Genomic DNA, 25,763 nt, shown 5'->3' with positions numbered 1-25,763 from the left:
TTGCCTTTTCAGTTCTTTTGTGGTTTTTAACAGTTTTCCTAAGAAGTCCTCTGTCAGCTTAAAATCTCTGTTAGTCCAGTTTCTAGGAGAGGAAAGTCAGACCTGGTTTCCTCTAAGTGAAGACCCAACAGGCGTAAGCAGTAAAGAGAACTTATGTCTCGCACAGAAATTAGAAGATAAAGCATAGAGCAGATCACTTTCACTCTCCCAGTAGGTCTCAAAACTGCCTAGGTCTTATATAATCCGATGAAAGCCATCAGAGCCCCAGTGAAGAAAGACAAAGAAATGAGAAGGCATTATTAGTTATCCACATATCAGAGAAGAAAACAGAGACTCAGAACTAAGTTCATTAATTTTTCAAGGTTAGACACTAGCTTTTCAAGGTTAGATAGCTTACCAGCACTAAAACAGGATTTTGTCTCTAAAGCCACTGTACTTCTCTATCACTTCCCTTGTTCTGCCAGTTAAAATAGCAAACATAAGACTTTACTTTCCTTCTGTAAGCTTTGGTATCATCCTGACCTGAGACATATGCTCCGAAAATACAATTAGCTCAAATATTAATCAACTTTTCTAATGACTACATTTTCTGTGTCTTAAACTATTACCTGCTAATATGCTTCAGAACGATTCCAATTGGACATATTTCTAAGTTTCAGATTTATCTCTCCTTTCATACTCATTTAGGTAGGCAAAAATCTACTAGGTTCATCAAACTGCTTGACTTGGTGAATGGCATATTTATTCACAGAGTTAAGTTCTCAGGAAATAAGCTTTGTTCAAAGACTGAAAATTACAAGAATTTTTATGTTTTAGTAATAAATTCTCTATTCATTGTTAAGAACAAATCTTCAAAAGCCTGGTCCAAATGCAAACACATAAAATATCTTTTCTCTTTTTCACCAAGGGACTGGTCTGTGTTCGTATGGTGCCATAAGCCAAGTTATTAGAACTTTTAAAACACAAAACCTTAAATTTAGTATAACACGTCTTTAAAATTCCAAAAATCTGAATTCATACAGTTCCTCACACAGAAACAGATTGTAAAATGACCTAATATTATCTGATTTCATATATATGAAAGAGTCTGAATCATTCATGTATGATAGGTAAATGTATCTGTAGTTAAAATTATATTGTTTTAAATTATAACCTTGTTTTATGTTTCTAAGTTTTATAGGGTTTTATGTACTGTAAAATCGTCTATATTAACCTTTGACAGGTTTATGCTAGTAAAGGAGATTTGTACCTGAGCAATCTACTTGGAATAAAAACCATGGGTATCACGGTTTTTAAATCATGTCTTCCTCTCTCCCTTCTTCCACAGTTCCACAAATACCACCTATCATTTGGTGATTCCAAAAAACCTTCAACTTTTCAATTTCAATTTTTGATAATGGTCTCACACCAATCTTCATTCACTATGATAATAAATGCTCAAGTCAAATCCTTTCATATCATATGTAAAATACTTCCAACTTCTGAGTCTTTGACTTTACTGACATGCCTTTTCCTTTCGCTTTTAGCATATAAGATAGATCAGGGGTCAGTAAACTTCTGTAGAGCCAGAAGTAAGTTACTTTAGGGCGGCAGGCCAAGGGGTCTTTGTTACAACTACTTTGTTACAACTTTGTTACAACTACTCTGCCAGCAGCTACAACACAGGAATGAATGGGCGTGGCTAGATTTAGCAGGCACCCTACTGGATTTGGCCCCTGGCAGTAGCTTGCTGATCCCTGAGCTAAGTGATTGTAGAAATGAATAATTGGGCTACTACAATCACCTGGGGTATCTTACTACTTAGACTAATAGAGGAAACCATTCATAGCCATGCTGAATTAACACTTCAGCACTAAATCCATGACTCTTAACCAGAGTGCTAAAATAGCTACACATCTTGGTTAAGCACACTACCAAATAAATAAGGCCTTAATTTTGGCCAGGCTTTCAAACTTGTCTACTATCTCCGTTTCTCACCTGATTTCCCCACTTTACACCAATTCCAGTGGACATAATACTAATTCTTTTCTTGGTCTCAGGAACGCCAAGGCATCATCACCTCCTCTCCCTTTTATAGAAAGAGGTTTCTATTTCCCCTACTTCTGTTACCAGACTGTAAAGGAAAATGCCCACTTTATCAGCCCTTCTTGCAGCTTAGCACGGCCATGTAATAAAGTTCTGGATAATAAATATCTCATGAAAGACTGCTGGAGTTTGAGGGCGGGGTTGGGGGGAGCAGGGTGGGGACTGCCCTGAGGAAAAATTTCACTTTTTTTTTTTTTTTTAAAAGGAAACTGAGTCACAACTGCCAGAACTCCTTCCTCCGCCTTCTCCCTGCCCTAGGGCCAAGATGATATCTGGAATTACAGCAACCATTCTGCAACCATTAGAACAAGCTAAGAGAACTATGGAGATCCAGTGCTGAAAACTTAAAGCCACTGAAGCAATACCAGAGGCCACTTATCTCCAGAGTTGTTACGTAGGGGGCACCTGGGTGGCTCAGATGGTTGTGTCTGCCTTCGGCTCAGGTCATGATCCCAGCATCCTGGGATCCAGCCCCGCATTGACGGGGAGCCTGCTTCTCCCTCTCCCTGTATTGCTTCTCCTGCTTGTGTTCTTGCATGCTCTCTGTCAAATAAATAAACAAAATCTTTTTAAAAAGATGCTATAAAATGAGAATTTTTGTTACAAATAAAAATATTCCTAGTCTACCTTTTCTTGGAAGTCCAAGTCACTATTCCTTGTGACAAGTGAAGGACCAAAGTGGCCGAGCAGTTTGTTGTAAGTTCTGACTAAACAGCACTACTTTAACCCAGAGAGAGAAAAGTAGCAGGAAGAAAACCACAAAAGCAGGTCTAACCTGAGAGCTGCCAGCCTAGTACAATAAAGTCAATGAAGGCAAACAAAAGAGAAGATCCAAGATAATTATTCAAATGCTAAAAGTTATAGAAAAGAAATAATTGAGAAAGTACACCTTTAGAATTGTAGGCAAAGAAGCTTTATAAATGTCCTGCTCAGCAAATCGAATCCGAAAATTTTGATTATATTAATTTCCAATTGTGTATTCCCACTTTTTGATAAAACAAAGAAATTCAGAACTCATTTTTTACATTTACATTTTTTTTAAAGATTTTATTTATTTATTTGACAGAGAGAAATCACAAGTAGACGGAGAGGCAGGCAGAGAGAGAGACAGGGAAGCAAGCTCCCTGCTGAGCAGAGAGCCCGACGCGGGACTCGATCCCAGGACCCTGAGATCATGACCCGAGCCGAAGGCAGCGGCTTAACCCACTGAGCCACCCAGGCGCCCTACATTTACATTTTTTTTTAAAGATTTTATTTATTTATTTGACAGACAGAGATTACAAGTTGGTGGAGAGGCTGGTAGAGAGAGAGGAGGAAGCAGGCTCCTTGAGGAGCAGAGAGCCCCATGTGGGGCTTGATCCCAGGACACTGGGATCTTGACCTGAGCCAAAGGCAGAGGCCTTAACCCACTGAGCCACCCAATGCCCCTACATTTACATTTTTTAAATGTTTCTTCCCAAGTGAATTATTTATACCTTTACGTTTCTATTTCCCTGGTGTTCAAAAAGGTAGAGTTATTGTTGATGTATAATAATTTTAACACTTGAAGAGCATTTGAAATAATTATTAGGGATGAAGTTAATAATGATATTGCCAATATGGGCACTGGTTCCTTCAAGTATTCATATACTAGTTTTGCTGGCCAATCTATGACCCTAACTTTAAGGATAGCCACTTCTCTTTTATATCAATACCACTGCAAAAACATCCAAAGATAAGTAGCCCAGCCAAAAGAAACTTCAGAAATATGCTTATTTTAACGTGCATATACCTTAAAATATAATTCTTAAGTTAAAATACCAGTTTTTATTTTACTTTCTTACAAAAAGTGCAATATATATTACATACACAAACACACTCACACATACATCTCTCTCTCTAGTTCTAAACCCAGTAATCTCCTCCTCCATGAGAATTTTCGTGTATTATGCTGCAATGTAAACACTTATCAATTATGACATCTACAAATTACAATGCATTTTTTTTTTAATTTTTATGATTTCAGAGTAGAATTCCTTAGGGCTGTCAAAGCTTTAGCTAGAAAGAATGCCAAATACAAAGAGGTTTCAGGCTCAGTTAGAGTAGTGGAACAGAATTCAGTAAAGTTCCAACACTACATTTTAATGCCCAAATTTCTTATTGTCTTTTTTAGTTGACAAATATGTGCTCTGCAGCATAACAGCAGCGGCAGAACAGCTGGGTGGCCCTATCAAGCACAAAGGAAGCAACAGCACATGCTGTTAAGTGTCGTTTTGATTGCCTAAAAATGGCAGCCCATGCAGATTTATTCCCTGTTATAAATTAGAACAATTATTTCTCTGGAGCTTACATTTTCTTCATGAAAGAGTCAAACTTCCTGCACATTAAAAAAGAGGACTTTCAAAAAGGATATCTTCCCTTTCTTTGATGATCAGATCATTCTGTTCTTCCAACTGCCTGATCTTCTTCTCAAATGATTCCTGCTCGGCTCGGAATCGTTCTTCTGTCACTTCCTTTTCCTCACTTACTCTGAAATACAAAAATGAAAAGAAAATGCCTATAAGAATAAGAAAATATGTGCCTACAGCTGTCGTCCACCAAAACCAGATTTCTTCCAGAGGTGTGCTGTTTTCTTCAGGGATAATCTATATTTGGCTTTTTTAAAAAAATTAACCTCTCATAAGGCAATCTTGCATACCTTTGTGATAAAATATGAACAGGATTTTTATATCAAAAATGTTCCCAAATCATCAGATGTATCTTAAATATGGAAAGTCCAACACAGAATGTAAGTTTCCAATTGTAATCCAGGACAGAAAAATATCTCTTTTAAAACTCAATTTTATTTCTCTTCAAAACAGGCACAATTAATTTATTTTGATTTGAATCTTTTAAATATTTTTATTTAAATCCTGTCAATGAAATAAATGATCTATATATCTCTTAAATATTTCATTATATATACATAGGTAATTAATTTTATTCTTTTCCTTGGTACTGATATCCTGCATTCCTCAGTAGCATATAAGTAACCAGACTAGAATAAAAAGATGGCATTAACATAAAAGAAACTACAACTATTCTTAGTCCAAAAAGAATTGCAAGTGTTAAAAAACCCTGGCCAAAAAAATCTGTATCTTTAATGTTTAACTCTGAGAAGTATTCCAATTCAATATTATCAAAAAGAGGTGACTTCTGACAAGAGCACAGGGGGAATATTTAAAAACCCCAATTAAACAAGAACAACATTAAAACTTATCTTAAAATGGCAACTCTATTTCTCATGTTACTCTGTGCATAGAGATGTTTGCCCTGAATTTTTCTGTGACTCCTGCTTATGCCTCCAACGAGAGTACATTTATCTTACAAGATCACACAGCAATATGTGTAAAGGAAATCCACAGGGACTCCTTTGAGCTTCAGAATTTACTTCCTTCCAGACCCCGCTCTACTACAGCAATTTTTTTTTTTTTAAAGATTTTATCTATCCATCTGACACAGAGAAATCACAAGTAGATGGAGAGGCAGGCAGAGAGAGAGAGAGGGAAGCAGGCTCCCAGCCGAGCAGGGAGCCCGATACAGGGCTTGATCCCTGGACCCTGAGATCGTGACCCGAGCCGAAGCAGCGGCCCAACCCACTGAGCCACCCAGGCACCCCTACTACAGCACTTTTTGAATAACACGAACTCCTCAGCCTTTCCTTTGTTGCTAGCCTTCTGGTGGTGATACTTGAAATCAATGATGTAACAGAATGAAAATTGGATTTTTGAATGTTTGAGTTGATTACATCTTGTCTTTGAAATTATTTACATGGGAGAGCATGGCACACAATAGTGTTCAAAAAAGAGGTTTATGTTTTCTTGCTCATCATCACATTAAAATCATTTCCCTCAACCCCTATTATTTATGTCTAGCATATTATTAGGCCCATGAATGGGACTCAGGCCCTTCCTTCTAAGAGGGTAACCTGAAACAGAAAACAAATACAAGGAATCCAGACAGTTAAACAAATAGACACATGAGGACAATTTATCCCCTGGTCTCAGGTTCTCTTGCCTCCATTGTTGCCATCACTTTCCAAGGTCTTCCCCTTTACTGCTATTACTCTCAAGCACACTTGCCTTACCTTTCAAAATAATTCCTGCTGCCTCTCAGTCTTTCTAGAATTGTCAAACACTGGAACCATGAATTATTTTCTACCATCTAAATCTTCAATCTGTCAGCCTTCTGAAACACTTCTGAAACATCTTTGCCAAGATACTGTCCAAATCAAGTAAACCCCCAAAGTGCAAAGTGGAAAACGATGTACACATGGGGACATGAGAAAAACTGTGCTTACTTCTCTAAGCATCATTACTCTCACTCATGAAGAATAAAGCTAGACTAGATAATTTTTAAAATTCTCTCCAGCTAAATTCACTGCTATAAATATCCTAATACTGTACATACATCCTTTATAAATATGGAGAGCATTCATAAAGGAATAAGAAAGAAGTTCTCAAACATTTGGTCAAGACGCAAGGCATACAATACTATAATCTAGGCAAAACCTATAGCCATAGAATGAGAGAAAAAGTAGTTAAGAGAAATACTAAAAAGCATAAAGAGGTAAAATTTGGCATAACATAAAAAGTGACAAATATGTAGGATAAGGCACAAAATAAAGATGAGGGGCACCTGATTGGCTAAGTCAGAAGACCAAGCAATTCTTGATCTCAGGACTAGAGTTTGAGCTTGGGTTATGAAAGTAACCCAAGAAGAAGTTACTAAAAACAATGAATAAATAAAAAAATAATAAGTGATAATATATCTATTATATATATCTAATATATCTATATAAAATATATAGATAGAAGATAGATAAGATTAAAGATTTTATTTATTTGACCCAGAGAGATAGAGAAGAGGGAACACAAGCAGGGGGAGTGGGAGAAAGAGAAGCAGGCCTCCTGCATGAAGCCTGATGCGGGGCTCGATCCCAAGACCCTGGCATCATGACCTGAGCCGAAGGCAGACGCTTAGCGACTGAGCCACTCAGGTGCCCCAGTGATGCTATATATTGTAAGGAGAAAAAAAGCATATCAGGGTGAGAAAATATGTAGCAAAATCTGTCTCTGTTTAGACTGATAAAATCTTCAAGATATGACTAGAGAGTAAAATTCCTAAGTAGACAAGAAAAGATTTATTTTTATTTAATTATTAAAAAATATTTACTGAAGGGGTGCCTGGGTGGCTCAGTTAGTTAAGCATCTGCCTTCAGCTCAGGTCATGATCCCAGAGTCCTGGGATCTAGGCCCTGTCAGGCTCTGCTCAGTGGGGAGTCTGCGTCTCCTTTTCCCTCTGCCTCTGCCTGTAACCCTGCTGGTGTTAGCTGGTATCCGCATACACACTCCTTCAAATAAATGAAATCTGTTAAAAAAATATTTACTGAACGACTACTATAAAAAAATAACAAAGTAACTTTAGTCAGTTACAGGGTATCCAAAAGGAACATAAAAATGGCTCCCCATCATTTCAAGACTATTCATAAAGGCCCCTATAAATATAAGGAATAGACCAAAGATCTGTTTTGTCAACAAGCATTGCTCCAGGGTCAGAAAAACAGTAAAAAAAAAAGAAAAGAAAAGAAAAGAAAAAAGTAGAATGCCAAGTTTACCTTAACATTAAACTAAACACAGAGATTATCTCTAGAGCCTACCAAGTCAAAACACGTAGGTATTCATCAATATTCACTTACTCCCTTTGTTGGGCCTAAGGAAATTCCCGAAAACTCTAAAGATCACTGAGGGCAGAAATGCTTATAGATATAATCTCACAATGCCAGAGTCTACAATGAGCATGAGCTTGTCCCAAAACTTAAGCTACTCTATCTAGAAAAATCACTCTTCTAAATTTAATTTCTGGAGTATGTTTAAAAAATTTGTTGCTGCACTGTTTATACAGGGCTCCTTTGTTTTAATCTCTTCTGTTATGCTGCTATGATTAGACTACTCTTTAGCAATTATTATACTCTGGAAGGCTATAAACTTAAGCACAAAGGGTAACACTTCTTCTGCAGGCCTATCTAAAGATATGTACAGCTTCTTTGTGGCCTATTAGCCTACTTAATACAAGCATATATATTAATACAACCTTTAAACGCAGAGGACTTGCCAATAAAATAGCCTCCAGATTTGATATCTACTCTGAAATCTGTCTTTTAAAATTTATGTTCAATAATATTTCCCTGGAGGTATATGTACAAGAAAATATCTGGTATCATGATCTACATTTTTCATCAAAGCATTCTCAGACCACAAAGTAATATAAGAAGACTTAATCTTCTATCTCATGTGGAGAACAGAAATTAGTTAATTAAGAAAATGAGAATCTAGGGGCGCCTGGGTGGCTCAGGGGGTTAAGCCGCTGCCTTCAGCTCAGGTCATGAACTCGGAGTCCTGGGATCGAGCCCCATATCCGGCTCTCTGCTTGGCAGGGAGCCTGCTTCCTCCTCTCTCTCTGCCTGCCTCTCTGTCTGCTTGTGATCTCTCTCAAATAAATAAATAAAATCTTTAAAAAAAAAAAAAGGAAAGGAAAAGAAAATGAGAATCTAAATACAGGGAAGGGAAATATTTGACCAATAGGATTTAAAAAAAAGTTAAAAAGGACACACTTTGTAATATAACTTGAAGTTCAGAATTGTGATGCTCCCACTTTGTTTTTCAAGAGTGCTTTGGCTATTCAAGGTCTTTTGTGGTTCCATACAAATTTTAGGATTGTTTGTTCTAGCTCTGTGAAAAATGCTGGTGGTATTTTGATAGGTATTGAATTAAATGTAGATTGCTTTGGGTAGTATAGACATTTTAACAATATTTGCTCTTCTAGTCTATGAGTATGGAACATTTTTCCATTTCTTTGTGTCATCCTCAATTTCCTTCCTAGTGTTCTATGGTTTTCAGATTGTAGATCTTTTACCTCTTTGGTTAGGTTTATTCCTAGGTATCTTTGGTTTTTGGTGCAATTGTAAATGATACTGATTCCTTGGTTTTTCTTTCTGCTTCTTCATTTTTAGTGTACAGAAATGCAACCAATTTCTGTACATTGATTTGGTATCCTGCAACTTCGCTGAATTTGTGTATCAGTTCTAGCAAATTTTTGGTGGAGTCTTTTGGGTTTTCTACATAGAGTATCATGTCATCTGCAAATAGTGACAATTTTACTTTTTTCTTTCTTGCCAATTTGGATGCCTTTCATTTCTTTTTGTTGTCTGATTGCTGAAGCTATAGTCATCAAGACAGTATGGTACTGGCACAAAAACAGACAAATAGATCAATGGAACAGAATAGAACCCAGAAATGGACCCACAATTATATGGTTAACTAATCTTCAACAAAGCAGGAAAGAATATCTAATGGAAAAAAGACGGTCTCTTCAACAAATGGTGTTGGAAAAACTGGACAGAATGAAACTGGACCACTTTCTAACACCATACACAAAAATAAATTAAAATGGTTGAAAGAGGGACACCTGGGTGGCTCAGTTGGTTAAGCAGCTGCCTTCGGCTCAGGTCATGATCCCAGGGTCCTGGGATGGAGTCCCATATCAGGCTCCTTGCTCGGCAGGGAGCCTGCTTCTCCCTCTGCCTCTGCCTGCCACTCTGTCTGCCTGTGCTTGCTCTCTCTCGCTCGCTCTCTCTCTGACAAATAAATAAATGAAATCTAAAAAAAAAAAAAAAAAAAAGGTTAAAAGACCTAAATGTAAGATAGGAAACCAACAAAATCCTAGAGGAGAATACAGGCAGCAACCTCTTTGATCTTGGCCACACCAGGTTCTTACTAGACGCATCCCCAGAGGCAAAGGAAACAAAAGCAGAAATGAACTACTGGGACTTCATCAAGACAAAAGGTTTTACCACAGCAAAGGAAAAAATTAAAAAAAACTTAAAAGGCAGTCCATGGAATAGGAGAAGATATTTGCAAATGACATATCTGATAAAGGGTTAGTATTCAAAATCTATAAAGAACTTACCAAATTCAACACCCCAAAACAAATAATCTGGTTAACAAATGGGCAAAAGACATGAATAGACATTTTTCCAAAGAAGACATCCAGATGGCCAACAGACACATAAAAAGATGCTCAAAATCACTCATCATCAGGTAAATAAGTCAACACCACGACAAGATACCACCTTGTACCTGTTAGAATGGCTAAAATTAACAAAGATGTTGGCGAGGATGCAGAGAATGGGTAACCCTCTTACACTATTGGTCAGAATGCAAACTGGTGTGGTGATTCTGGAAAATAGTATGGAGGTTCCTCAGAAAGTGAAAAATAGAACTACAACTACAACCCAGCAATTGTACTACTAGGTATTTACCCAAAGGATACAAAAATACTGATTTAAAGGGGCACATGCATCCCGATGTTTATAACAGCATTATCAACAATAGCCAAACTATGGAAAGAGCCCAAAATGTTCACAGACTGATGAATGGATAAAGAAGATGTGGTATGGGGCTCCTGAGTAGCTCAGTTGGCTAACCAACTGACTTAGACTCAGGTCGTGATCCTGGAGTCCCAGGATTGAGTCCTGCATTGGGCTCCCTGCTTGGCAGAGAGTCTGCTTCTCCCTATGATCTCTCTTTCTCTCATTCTCTCTCTCTCAAATAATTAAATAAAATCTTAAAAAAAAAAAAAGATGTGGTGTATATATACAATGGAATATTACCCAGCCATCAAAAGGAGTTAAATCTTGCCATTTGTTAGAGTGTATTATGCTAAGCAAAATAAGTCAGTCGGAGAAAAACAATACCATATGATTTCACTCATATGTGGAATTTAAGAAACAAAACAGATGAACATATGGGAGGGGGAATAAAGGAGAGAGGGAAGCAAACCATAAGATACTCAACTAGAGAACAAACTGATGGTTGATGGAGGGGAAATGGGTGGGAGATGGGCTAAATGGGCAATAGGTATTAAGAAGGGCACTTGTGAGGAGCACTGGGTGTTATATGTAAGTGATGAATCACTGAATTCTACTCCTAAAACCAATATTACACTACATGTTAACTAACTAGAATCTAAATAAAAGCTTGAAAAAAATGCAACTACTTAAAACTGGTCTGTTGGAGCACCTGGATGGTTCAGTGGGTTAAGCCTCTGCCTTTGGCTCAGGTCACAATCTCAGGGTCCTGGGATTGAGCCCCACATCAGACTCCCTGCTCAGCAGGGAGCCTGCTTCCCCTTTTCTCTCTGCCTGGTTACTTGTGATCTCTCTGTCAAATAAATGAATAAAATCTTAAAAAAAAAAATCTGGACTGTTAAAACAGTTTCCTTCAAAAATTTCTACAAAATGTACTCCTATCTATCAAGAGAGAATTTATATCCTTAGAGTTGGATGGTCAGGCTGAATATTGTGCCAAAAGTACTGAATTTCTTTGAAGTCTTATTTTTTTTGCTTAAACATCTCTGCACATTTTGCATTTTTCTACATAAAACAATCTTTCCTGTTTTAATATAAAACATTTTCCCACACTCACCTACTCTTAATTTTCTAGTAAAACTAGCATTCTAGAAAAAGATTTATTTTATGGCTTTGCATAACCCTGATGTTCTTCCAGATACTCCAGGAATGGGTACTTTTACAGTAATGTGAAAGACAAGGTCAAGGCAGCAAGCCTCTATTCTAAAGAGAACTGCACCTCACTCTATGGTCAACCAGACAAAGTTCTTGCCCTATTTAATGTCTTGTGTTTGGAATCTGGATATGCTGGTTCCATTTTATAAATTCTGAACATCAATTTAGTAGTAAGTAAGATTTAGAGAAGGAAACATTTCATAGGAGTTTGGCAAAAAGACAGAAACATACTGTTTTCAAGCAATAGTAAATAAATGGTGAAAAATAAAAGCTATTATCATTAAAAAATATTTTGGTGCAATCACCTTAATGCCCTCTTTACAAATTATAACATTTGGCTATTACTTTAAAAACATCATCTAAAGGAATGCAGGTGCTTTAAGAAATCAGAGACATAGCAATCTACGTCAAAAGGGCTCTAAGAACTACAGAGTAGTATCAAATGAACATAGATCCAAAAAACCTCAAAAAACCCATGTTCTGTTATCCAGAAACATAACAAAAGAATTCTAAATCATGACCAATTAGGATTTATCCCAGGAATGAAAAGTTGGTTTAACATTCAAAATCAATTAATGTAATACACCATATCAGAAAAACAAAGAACAAAACCACATGATCATATAAGTAGATTTGGAAAAGTGAAAAAATCCAACAATGATTAATGATTAAAAAAATGAAAAAACCTCAAAAACATAGAAAGACAAGGGAACTTCCTCAATCTAAAAATAGGCTATTTAGGAAATACCCACATCTAATATAGCATATCTAATGGTTTTCCCCTTTGATCACTAATAAGATAAGAATGCCTGCTCTTGCCATTTCAGTTCATATTGTACTGGAGACTACAACCAGCACAATCAAGCAGGAGAAAAGAAATAAAAAACACTTGGATTCTAAAAGAAGTTAAACCATCTCTACTGCACATGACATACTTTTGTATACAGAAAATCTAAGAAATCCACTAAAAACTATGAAAACTAATGAAGGAGTTCAGTGGGGTTATGGGATACAAGATCAGTGTATAAAAGTCAATTGTGTATTTATATGCTAGCACTAAGTAACCCCAAGAGGAAATCAAGGAAACAATTCTATTTATATTTGCATCAAGAAAAATAAATTACAAAGGAGTAAATTCAACAGGAGAAGTGAGACTTGTACACCGAAAGCTTAAAAAATACTGTCAAGAGAAATTAACAACCCAAATAAATGGAAGGCATTCCGTGTTCATGATTGGAAGACTTAACATTGTTAGGACTAACCTTCAGATTTAACTCAATCTCTATCAAAATCTCAGCTGGTTTATTTGCAGAAACTGACAAGCTGACCCAACTCTAAAAGTAATACAAAAATGATAGGGACCCAAAATATCTAAAATATTCTTGAAAAAGGAGAAGATGGAGGACTCACACTTTCCAATTTTAAAACTTAGTACAAAACTATAGTAATCATGACAATGTTGTACTTGCATGAAGACAGACACAGCAAACAATGGAACATAAATAAATATTCACATTTATGGTACACTGATTTTTCAACCAGGGTATCAAGAAAATCAAAGAGAAAGAATAGTCTTTTCAACAAATAGTGCTGGAACAACTTGCTATCCACATACAAAAGATTAAAGTTGGATCCCTACCTCACACCACATAAAAAAAATTGACATTAATTGAATCAAAGACCAAAATGTAAGGGCTAAACTATAAACTCCTGGAAGAAAACAGAAGCATACATCTTTGTTTTCTTGGATTAGGCAATGGTTTCTTAGGTATGTATAACATGAAAAAACAATCTATAAAAGAAAAATAGATAAATTAGTCTTCATCAAAATGAAAAACTTTTGTGTTTATTTTAAAGATTTTATTTATTTATTTGTCAGAGAGAGAGAGAGAGAGTGCAGGCACACAAGCAGGGAGAGTGGCAAGGAGAGGCAGAAATAGGCTCACCATTGAGCAAGATGTAGGACTCAATCCCAGGACCCTGGAATCGTGACCTGAGTCAAAGGTAGACACTTAATCCACCGAACCATCTAGGCATCCCCAAAACTTTTGTGTTTCAAATGACCCCACCAAAAAAGCAAAAGCATAAAATTTTTGCAAATAATATATTTCATAAGGGACTTGCATGGAATATATAAGAACTCTAAAAACTCAACACTAAAAAGACAACCTAATTTAAAGCATTAAAATAGATACTTCTTCAAAGAAGATACACAAATAACCAAGAAGCACTTGAAAAGTTGTTCAATATCATTAGCCACTAAGCAAATGCAAATTCAAACAATTAGATACCATTTCAAAACCACTAGGAAGGTATAATAAAAAAGACAGATAAAAGAAAATATTGGCAAAGGTATGGAGCAATGGGAATCCTCACAGATTGCAGGTAAGAATGCAAAATGGTGCAGCTACTTTGGAAAACAGTCTGGCAGTTCTTCAAAAAGTTAAACATAGAGTTGACATACAACCCAGCAATTCTGCTCCTAATACACCCAAGAGAAATGAAAATATAAATGAAAATGAAAAACTTGTGGACAAATGTTTACAGCTATATTATTCATAATAGCCAAAAACTGGAACCAATGCAAATGTCTATCAACTAATGAATGGATCAAATGACAAAAGTGTATATTGTTTTTAAAACTAAGAATAAAACATATTTTCCAAGGAACAAAGCATAAGAGATAGTATGACATATAATGCTTTTAGAGGTGAGTTATTTGATCAATTACATTCATGGTTAAATGCGCACCCCAAAAAAGCTCGCTTTCTCATACTTACTGATTACTTCTTTTAGTTCAAGAACATCCTCATTTCATTTCATAATCTAACTACTAAAATCTGATAAGGACATTACAGAAAACAAAAATTATGGTCTAATCTATCTAATAAATATAGCTGAAAAAATCCAAAAAGAAAACAAAAAACAAAAACAATATAGCCAAGGCAAAGCCAAATCCAAAGATATGAAAAGATAATACATCCAAGATGAGTTTATCCCAGGAAAGCAAGACTTATGTAAGAGTTGAAACATGATATAATTTACCATATTAATAGAATAAAGGAGAAATGTTCTATGATCATCTATAAATACAGAAAAGGCATTTGTCAAAATTCAACTGATTCATGATAAAACCTCTACAATCTAGGGACTGAAGGAACTTCCCCAAACTAATAAGGAACACTTAATCTATAAAAACCTAGAGTTATTACAAGGATGGGAAAAAAAACTGTTTCTCCTTAACCTTGTATTTAAAATATGAAACAAGCCTGGGTGGCTCAGTTGGTTAAGCAGCTGCCTTCGGCTCAGGTCATGATCCCAGCGTCCTGGGATCGTGTCCCACATCGGGCTCCTTGCTCAGCAGGGAGCCTGCTTCTCCCTCTGCCTCTGCCTGCCGTTCTGTCTGCCTGTGCTCGCTCTCTTCCCTCTCTCTCTCTCTCTGATAAATAAATAAAATCTTAAAAAAATAAAATAAAATAAAATAAAATATGAAACAAGAATGTCAGCTATTACTACTCCCATTCAATACTGACTGGAGTTCCTAGTCAGTCCAATAATCTAAGAAATCAAAGTAAAATGCATACAGATTAGAAAGAAAGAAGTAGAATTTTACATGCAGATATGATCGTGAATGTAGCAAACAGAAGGAAACTACAGAAAATATATTAAATAAAGTAAATTTAAGAATATCACAGTGTTGTTGTGGTACCCAGCCTCTATAGAATGGGTCCCAGTGATCCGTCTCCTCATATTCCTGTCCTCGTTTAATCCCTTCCCCTTGAATGGACCTAGTGACTCTCAAAATTGACTGGATGTCACTTCTAAGCGACTAGGTTACAAATGGTAGTGACTTCTGTCTGGATTATTCTTGCTCACTCTGATGGGAGCCAGTTGCCAAGTTATAAGCTGCCATATGGAGGCACTTGAAACAAGGAATGGAGGGAGGCAGCCAACAGCCAGCAAAGAACTGAAAAAAACAGTCTTAGAAAGTCGTCACTGGAAATTGAAGAAAGCGGAAGCACTGTATGTGGTAGCAGAAAGTTTACCCATATCATACCATCTTTAGTAATGTGGGAAGTAAGAAATGTGCCTAATGAGGTGGATAACCAATGAATCTAAGGAGATTTTCAAGTAAAGTGTTGAAGGTGCTGCCTGGTTTCTTCCAGGAGCTTACTGTGAATTGGAAGAAAAGATAAATTCAAGGCAAGACTATTAAACCAAAATGAGTCAGACTTTCATACTTCCAAAGATTCTCAGCCTCTCCACATAGCAAACATGCTAAAAGTAAGAAAAGTCTTCAGAATAAATTTCAAATCCAGGACACTAGGAGGAAAAACAAGCTCTAGAGATAAAGCCAAGACTTAACTTCTTAAGACCTTAGAAAGATCAAAGTTGATGCCACAGTATAGTCATACAAAAGGCACTGTGAAGAGTTGAATGGTGGGCCTCACCAATCCTCTCAGTTAAACAGTAAGGCCTCCGGTTTAAAAAAAAAGGGGGGGGGGCTCTAGTATTTTATTTTATTTATTTATTTATTTATTTTATTTATTCGACAGAGAGAGAGAGATCACAAGTAGGCAGAGAGGCAGGCAGAGAGAGAGGGGGGAGGAAGCAGGCTCCCTGCTGAGCAGAGAGTCTGATGTGGGGCTTGATCCCAGAACCCTGGGATCATGACCTGAGCCAAAGGCAGAGGCTTTAACCCACTGAGCCACCCAGGCGCCCCATAGTATTTTAAATGGCTATAATTCTGTGATGTTAGATAGCCATAGATAATACATATTTAACATATTAGTTATTCTAAATTCCTCATCAGACAATTTCAACTGTATGTGCTTCCATTGCTTTGTCTCTTTTGCACATTTTCCCGTCTTTTCAAATGCTCATAATTTTAGTGATATCAGGATATCCTGAGTAAGATATTAGAATCTGAGACAAATAATTTCTATGCTTGGTAATGGGCAGACCCTTCCTTTGGTTAGGTTTTTAGTGCAGGAATTGTATTTATCTAATCAGAAGTTAGGCAGGTTTGGTGTTTGCTGTTGCTATGGTTATCCTTAGTGCACCAAAGGCTTCAAATTCCTCTAAAGCATAACTTCTCTTCATGTGGGACCATATACTTTCTTCAAAGCCTGCTGTACCCTCAGGTCTCTGTCTCCCAACCTAGAGGGTTTGTCTCTTGTGGGTTTCTCACCAGTATTCAGCTGTTAATTCTATTAGACACTGGTTAGTTTGGTGGTGGGGAGTCGGGGTTAGGGTGTTGTTCGCCACTATTCTAAGTAGACCTATGCTAATCAGAATCCCCATGCCGGGGTTTCAAAGTGCCTCTCTCTCTCTTACTGCAGTTCTGGAACTGCAGTTTCTGGGATGTAATCCTGCATTCCTGTGAGGTTATTTTCTGCCCCCTCCCCTCCCAGCTTCAATATTTTCACCAGTGCCTTAAGGGCCCCTCGTTCCTGAACTTATGATTTTTGTTACATAGGAGAGATACAGAAGAGGTCTCCAGGACATATTTGTGTCCTTTCCATTGCAACCATTGTTCCCTTCCCCAGGCTTACAGCAAGAAAAAATGCTTTATCGGGGCTCTCATCAAGTGGAGCTTATGGAGAAAAAGCTTGCAAGACAGTTCAAGATCTACCCAGCAAGACAGATCAAGCTCCAGAGGGTTCCCCATTCTCTCTTGCCCACAGTTGGCCTCCACCAATTTGTCATCTACTGCAGCTGAAATGTCCCTACCTACTGCCATTTGTGTCTACCCCAAGCAAGCTAGTGCTCACGCTTCATCTTTCCCTGCAGGCACATGTCTCTCCTGACATTTCAGGTTATGGTTGCTTTGTGAAGTGAGCTCTCTGATTGTTTCAAGAAATGTCCTGAGCTTGCAGTTTGTTTCACCTCCCGCCCTCCCCCCTCCCTTCCCTCCTCCCTCCTCCCCTCCTTCCCTTCCTTCCTTCCTTCTTTCTTTCTTTCCCTTTTTTCTTTTTAATTATAAGGTTGGGAGCAACATCCTCAGCAGTCACTTAGACTTACCTATAATTATTTAAACATACTTACATATTTAGTTGTTTATGCTCTTATTAAAATAATTCAGGGGTGCCTGAGTGGCTCAGTCAGTTAAATGACTGACTCTTGATTTCAGCAGGGGTCATGGTCTGAGCAATCATTGGATAGAGCCAGCACCAGGCTTTGGGCTCAGACCAGAGTCTGTCCCTCTCCCTCCGCCTCTGCCCCTCCTCTGGAGCGCAGCCTCTCTCTCAAATAAATAAATAAAATATTAATTAATTAATTAATTAATTAACTTCACAAGGAGGCAATTAGATGGAGGTGGTTTTACTGCCTTAACAGCCTAAGGTAGCAAACCACATCTTATACCCATAATGCCTTGAGGTTAAGAAATTAAAAACCCAAAACAATCAATCCATCATCTACAGCCACCTAGCCATTTCCAAATAAGGCAATGGCCTTTGCTACAGCCCAGGCAAATACCTTCATTGTTTTTCTTCTATCTTTTCTCCCATAAAAGTCTCTCCCCTAGTTCCTGTTGGTGGAGGGCTCCTAAACACTTCCAGTGCTGAGCTGCCTGATTTTAATGGATTTTTTTTTCTCAAAATGAGTCTTAAAAATGTAGTATGTCTCAGTTTATTTTTTAACACTCTTCTTTTCCTAATATGCCCTCCCAATTTTCAAAGCTGGAACAATTTTAACAACAAAATAAATGACAATAGTATTAGGTTATAATCCACAGAACCATAATATTTATTAATGTGAAAAGATAAACTGAGGCATATTACATTATGCCATCCATAAGAGGAAAAATACGCTATAGGAAAATTAACTGCTTACAGGAAGTAGTATCTGGCCAAAAAAAAAAAAAAAGACTGTCAAGTACATGCTAATCAATTAAAAAATATTCTTTGAATTTTACAAGCTCAGAATAGACAATCTGAAAATGAATTTTGGCATACTAAGTGTTCTACAGTTTCAAGATATACTAAAGTTCAAAGAATGCCTTTCTACCTAAGTCAAGTTGAAAATTCCTTATGTTTTCTTGAAATTTATTATATAATCCATCATAAATATTATTTATGCAAAAAAAATCCACTAAGGCTTCAAATAGGAAGGCAAAAAGTAAGTCACTGAAAAATTAAAGTCTAACTTCCTTATTGTACTGCAATGCACATTTAATTATAACAAAAAAGTTATGATTAGTTTAAAAAATAAAAGACCAGAATAAATATAAAATAATAATGATCTACTCATTTTACAATGGGAAACTAATGGTGTTACACTTTCTATTTTTCTTCTAAGAAATGGCAAGTAGAAATAGCAAACTGTCCTCTGGGAAAAATCAAAGTATCTGAGCCTAAAAAAGAACCCTGTCCTCAAATGAGTTAGTGCACAAGTATTCACTGGGGAACCATGCATTATTTGACACTGTAGGCATAGGACATGAAATAGTGGGGTTTTTTTAGGCTTCTTGGAACATGGCTCATATACATCAAAAACTGCAACTGTGGCCAAGATTATTTTTAAACTTTTTTTTCCTTTAAAGACTAAGCTACAGTACAGTTTGTACATTAGTTTATGGTACCCCTCCCCATCTTAAAAAGTCTCAGTAAAAAAATGCAAATCCATATATAAAGAACTGTCACCATCTTTCAGCACAAACTACAATATTTTGCAAAGCCATTCATTTTTCAAGTCCCCATAAATGACACTCCTTTTCCCATCTATGCAAACAATTCATTAATTTTACTGTAAAAGACTTTTTGAGGTCACTTAATTCAGCAATCTTGAACCAAAAAAATTCTCTCTATCCTAAGACCTTCTAGAAAGATCAATCAATATCCCACTTATCCTTCTGCAAATGTAAATCAATGCTGGACACCTCAGGGAAACCCCTTCATTCACTTATAACACATATATCAAGTCATGTCTTACATTCTCTTCCACAGGCTAAATAATTCATAATACTCCTAATTTATTCTCCATTAGCTTGTAAATTTTGATTTGTATTTGTATTCTATTGTCAATGTACATAACACAAGTGAAAAAGTTTTCCTGGGCATATACAGATTATTAAGGAGGCATCTAAAGTTTATTAAAAACTCACACCAGGTTTGTTTTTGTTTAACTCTATTTGTTCTCTTGCCAAATAGCACAATATTGCTTGTGCATGTTCAGGTTAAATTTAACTATGAACCATACATTCTCTATGTAACTGGGCCTAACTGGTAAGTCTTTCTCTGAAATGAATTTCTAATTTATTTTTATCCTCAGGCATATAATAGCCTGTACTTGTAACTAGCGTCTTTTGTCCTGTTTGAATGAATCCATTTTCCAAACTATTATGCCAACCCTGAATTTTATTTGTATCTTTCATTAACATTTATTCTTATTTACAAATATCAATAAATCATATAGGCATCTTTTGGATAAATAGATCTTTTCATTATAACACCAAAAAAGATATTGACTACAAAGGACCTCACAACCAGATTCTTAATGGGCCCCTCCAAGGTACAGAAACACCAGTCTTGGAATTTAGATACATAGGATTTTCCCACTAACATTTGGAAAGTGAAGGTCATGCTTTTACCAAAAATTAAAAAAAAAAAAAAAAAAAAGCCTATGCTTTTTTTAAAGGTGCTTTTCACCTCAAAGGCACCATTTAAAAGAAGCTAGTTACCACTTTACCTTTATATTGCTTGTCACCTTGTAACTGAAAAACACGTTATTTATTTTGTATATTCTGCTGAGCGACCACCATGATTTTGAAATATGCTTGCTAATGATCAGTATGAGGTGCTAAGCACTCTCAGTGACTTCTCCCCTAATATAATGTTAATAGATCTGCATAATATCTGAAATTTTTTTAAGTATACTATATTTAAATAGGTCATAGGACTGCATAAGGTTTTCCAAATCTTCTAACACCTTCTGCATTTGACTTGACCTTTATCACAACTGAAACAATTTTCAATCTTTCTACCTTATTTTTACTGGAGAGCCTTAAATGAAAACAACTTCCTAATAATAATCCTTCCTAAAAATAGCTTCCTAATAATCCCCTTACTACCTTTTCCTCTCTACTTTTAAAATTATACTTTTAAACTTATTCTCTATTTATTCAAGTCTATTAGTTAAAAAAGCCATGTACCAGGCAAGGTAGGCAGAACACAAAGCAAACAGTATCTCTCCTGTTTTATAGACATGATTTGAAAAGCAAAGTATATAAATTTAAAAGTGTATTTACTTATGAACAAGCAAATATATCTAACTATCTTTTATTCAAAGAGAAAACTTTTTTCTCTTCTGATATGAAAGTTGAGCTTTCATCTTCTCCTTTTCTTCATTTTCCACTTTCCTTCTTCCTGAACAATTAAGTCTTAAAACCTTGAATGTGGGGCAGAATTAGAATCAAACTGAGATCAGGAGGGTAAATGTACAAGGTCTTCCAGTAGGATGTCAATGGCTAAGAGGTTGAGAAGGACATCGACACGTGGCAGGTAGTCCAGCATGGGTGTCACAGCCTCAGTGAAATGAATGAGCATTCATGTGGAAGAATTGCCTCGCATGGGTATAAGAGCCTAAGCATTTGAGGTGGGTACTGGGATCGAACCCCAAATCAGGCTCTCTGCTCAGCAGGGAGCCTGCTTCCCTCTCTGTCTCTGCCTATTTGTGATCTCTCTCTCTCTCTGTCAAATAGATAAATACAATATTACAAAAAAAAATAATTTTTTGTAATTTTTTTGTAAATAAAATTTAAGAAATTTTATTAAATAAGAAATTAAATAAAATTTCTTAAAAAAATAAAACAGTTTGAAAAAAAATTTAAATTTTTTCTGGCCAGAATAAAACACACTAGAAATTAATATTACAAAGACAAGAGAAAAATCCCCAAACACTTAAAAATTATAAAATATAGCTCAAAATAAGCACGAGTCAAAAAGGAAATTTAAAGGAAATTTTAAATATATATACATATTGAATGCAAATGAAAATAAAACAAATTAAAATGCATACAATGCACTGAAAGCAGTAACGAGAAGGAAGATTATAGCACTACATGCTGACAGTAAAAGGAATGGTCTTTAAGTTCCTCCTATTTTAAGAAACTAGAAAAAGAACAAAATAAACCCAAAGCAACATGAAGGAAGGAAATAAGAGCAAAAGTCAATAAATTGAAAATAGGAAAAACAGATAAAATCAATGAAACAAAAAGCTGGTTTCTGAACAAAAATAAAAAAAAATTGATAAACCAGGAAAGACAGACTAAACGAGAAGGTACAAATCAGCAATATCACAAGTAAAGCACTACAGATCCTGCAGTAATTAAAGGGATAATAAGAGAACACTATGAACAGCTTTATATTCATAAATTTGGCAATTCAGAAGAAATGAAACAATTCTCCAAAACCACAACTCCTAAAACTCAACCAAGACAAAACAGACAACCTGAAAAATCTTATAACTACTGAAGACATTAAACCTAGAACTGAAAAGTTCTTTTAAACTATACCTCCAGGCCCAGAGGGTTTCAGTGGAGCATTCTATTGAATGTTTAAAGAAGAATTAACACCAATTTTATAGTTTTTTTCTGGAAAACAGAAAAAGAGAGAATACTTTTTTTTAAGATTTTATTTATTTGAGAGAGAAAGCATGCATGTGTGTTTGCCCGTGATAGAGCACAAGCAGTAGGGAGGGAGGGGACCAGAGAGAAGCAAAGGGAGAAGCAGACTCCCCACTGAGCAGGGAGTCCAAGGCAGGACTCAATCCCAGGACCCTAGGAATCACGACCTGAGCCAAAGGCAGATGCTAACCAACTGAGCCATCCAGGCGCCTGGAGAGAATACCTCTTAACTCGTTTTATAAGGCTAGTAGCACAAGACTAAGCCAGTTTAAAAATAAAAAGGAAAGATAACTACAGCCCAATGCCCTTCATGAACTTTGATATGAAAATTCCAAACAAAATAACAGAAAATCAAACATAATAAGTAAGATTTATTACAAGTATGCAAAGCAGGTTTATATTTAAATATCAATTAATAAGATCCACCATCTCAACAGCTAAAACTTCAGGAAAACTCATATGATCATACCAGTTGAAGCAGAAAAAATGTTAGACAAAAATTTAGCATGCAATCATAACAAAAACCCTTTTATAAAGTGAGGAATAGGGGGGAACTTCGTCAACTTTATAAAGAGCATCTACAAAAATTCTATACCTAATGTTATACTTAATGATAGACTGAATGCTTTCCACATAAAATTAGGAACACAATAAGGATGTCCTCTCTCACCACTTTTATTTACATAGCACTGCAAGCCCTAGCCAGCACCATGACACAGAAAAAGAAAATAAAAAACATACATATTGGAAAAAAAGTAAAAAAACTGTAACTACTTGCAAATTATATGACTGTAATTGTCCCAAGGAATCAACAGGAAAACTCTGAGAACTAATAAGCAAGTTCAGCAAGATTACAAGAATTCAGACAAACACACAAACTTCAATCACATTTCAACCACAAACAAACGTGAAACAACAAACGTGAAAAGCAAAATTAAAAACACAGTACCATTTACAATTGCTCCAAAGAAAATTAAATACTTAGGTATAAGTACAAGAAAATACATATAAGATCTGTATCCTGAAAATTACAAAATTCTGATGATAGAAATCAAAGACCTAAATAGATGAAGAGACATACCATATTCATGGACTGGAAGATACAACAAAGTAAGAATATCAGTTCTTCTCCAAACTGATCTACAGTTTTAATGTAATACAGCAAGTAGTTTGTTTGTTTATTTTTTTATAGACATTGACAATATTCTAAAATTATTATGGAAAGGCACAGGACTAGAAGTGTTAAAATAATTAAAGTGTTTTTAACTCTTTAAACACTTTAAACATTTTTAACACTAAAGTGTTAAAATAATTAAAAGAATAATGTGTGAGAAGTCACTCTACCCAATATTAAGGCTTACAACATAGCTGTAATATATCAAGACAGCTGGCAGAAGAAAAAACACATGGATGGATTAGAAAAGAGAACTCCAAAAGAGACACATGTAAATATGTCCAACTGATTTTCTCCCAAAGGTGTAAAAATTTCAACAAATGGTGCTGGAGCACTTGAACATGATTAGGCAAAAAACAAAAACAAAAAACAGCAGCAGCAGCTCAACCCAAACTTCATACATTATGCAAATTAACTCAAAATGCATTATGGGCTTAATACAGTATATAAAAATAAAAAACTTAAAAAAAATAAGAGATCACCTAAGTTAGAGTTCCTAGACTTGACAATAAAAGCATCATCCATAAAAGAAAAAACTGATTCACTGGACCTAGTTAAAATTAAAAATTTTTGCTCTATGAAAGACCTTGAGAGAAGGCAAGCTACAGATCAGGGAAGTATCTGCAAATTACATATGCAACAAAGGACTTGTCTATAGAACATATAAAGAGCTGTTAAAACTCAACAAGAACAACAAAAAAATTCCAACAAAAAATGAACAAAAAGGACAAACAGACATATCACTGAAGAAGGTATAAATGGCAAATAAGCATATGAAACTATGTCTAAAAAACAACAGGTCATAAATGGTCATCAGAGTAATACAAATTAAAACCAAAATGAGAAAACACTAAGTACTTCTAAGAATGGCTAAAATAAAAAATAATTATAACAAATGTTGGCAAGAATGCAAGGGATCTAGGTCTCTTCTGCATTGCTGGCAGGAATGTAAAATGGTAAACATTTTGAAAACAGTTCAGCAGCTTCTTACAAAACTAAATATGCATTTATGACACAATACCCCAAAGAAATGAAATGTTATGCTCACACTAAAGCCTATATATGAATGTTCATAACTTCATTTGTAGCAATCAAAAACTAGAAAGAAGGGGCACCTGGCTGGCTCTGTGGATAGAACATGAGACTCCTGAACTTGGGATTAATATTCAAGCTTCACATTGGATATACTTAAAAGAATAAAAATCTTAAAAAATAAATAACAGAAAGAAGCCACATATCCTTCAATAGGTGAATGGTTAAACTATCATACATCTACCCATGGAATATTACTGAGTAATAAAAGGAACAAACTTTGATTCATGCAACATCTGAATGGATCTAAAAGTAATTATGTTGAGTGAGGAAAAAAGCCAACCTCAAAAGATGGCATTCTGTAAGATTCCATTTACAAAGCATTCTTAAAATGACAAAATTATAGAGATGGAAGGTGGGTTAATGGTTGATAAGGATTAGGAAAGGGGGTAGGAAGGAAAGTTAGCTATGTCTATAAAGAGACAACATGAGTAATTTTTTTAACAAAACCGTTTTGTATCTTTACTCTGGTGATGGTACACAAATCTACATGTGACAAAATTTCATAGAACTATACACACATACACACACACGCACACGTGAGTACATGTAAAATCTATACAAGGTTGATGGGTCCTATCAATGTCAATTTCCGAGATGAAATATTGTATTATAGTTAATCAAAATATTACCATTGGTGAAAACTGGGGAAAGGGGACTTGAGCTCTCTCTGTATTATTTCTTAGGTAAATCCAGAATTACCTCAAAATGAAAGGTTCAGAAAAAAAAGTATCACCTTGGGGCATCTGGATGGCTCAGTCGGTTGAGCAGGCACCTCTTGATTTTGGCTCAGATCATGATTTTAGAGTCCCAGGATCGAGCCCAAGTCAGGCATCATGCTCAGTGAGGAGACTGCCTGAGGATTTCTCTCTCTCTCTCCCTCTCCTTTGCTCTTCTCTCCCTGCTCTCATGCACACATGCTCTCTCTTTCACTCTCTAAAATGATAAAACTTAAAAAAAAAAAAAAAAAGGAAAAGAAAAAGCATCATCTTGGGTACCTGGGTGGCTCAGTTGGTTAAGTGTCTGCCTTTGGCTTAGGTCATGATCACAGGATTCTGGGACCCATATCGAGCTCCTTGCTCAGTGGGGAGTCTGCTTCTCTTTCTCCCTCTGCCTCTTCCCCCTTGTTCATGCTCTGTCTCACGCTCTCTCTCTCTCAAATAAATAAAATCTTTAAAAAAAAA

At 35.9% G+C, this 25,763-nt stretch overlaps 1 protein-coding gene across 5 annotated transcripts in view; it reads right to left on the bottom strand.

Moving 5' to 3' along the window:
* KIAA1328 (KIAA1328 ortholog) overlaps positions 1 to 25,763 on the bottom strand; it is a 322,870-nt gene that overhangs the window by 272,792 nt on the left and 24,315 nt on the right. For all 5 annotated transcript variants that reach the window (XM_045065526.1, XM_045065527.1, XM_004752260.3 and 2 more), the window contains one exon: positions 4,478 to 4,593. In XM_045065526.1, the coding sequence (XP_044921461.1) occupies positions 4,478 to 4,593 (116 nt within the window). The remainder of the gene's footprint in view (positions 1 to 4,477; positions 4,594 to 25,763) is intronic.

The sequence above is a fragment of the Mustela putorius genome, unplaced genomic scaffold (genome assembly GCF_011764305.1).
Source record: "Mustela putorius furo isolate JIRA1106 unplaced genomic scaffold, ASM1176430v1.1 tig00003858_pilon_pilon_pilon, whole genome shotgun sequence".
Taxonomy (NCBI): domain Eukaryota; kingdom Metazoa; phylum Chordata; class Mammalia; order Carnivora; family Mustelidae; genus Mustela; species Mustela putorius.
This window is presented reverse-complemented; position numbering and strand designations above follow the sequence as displayed.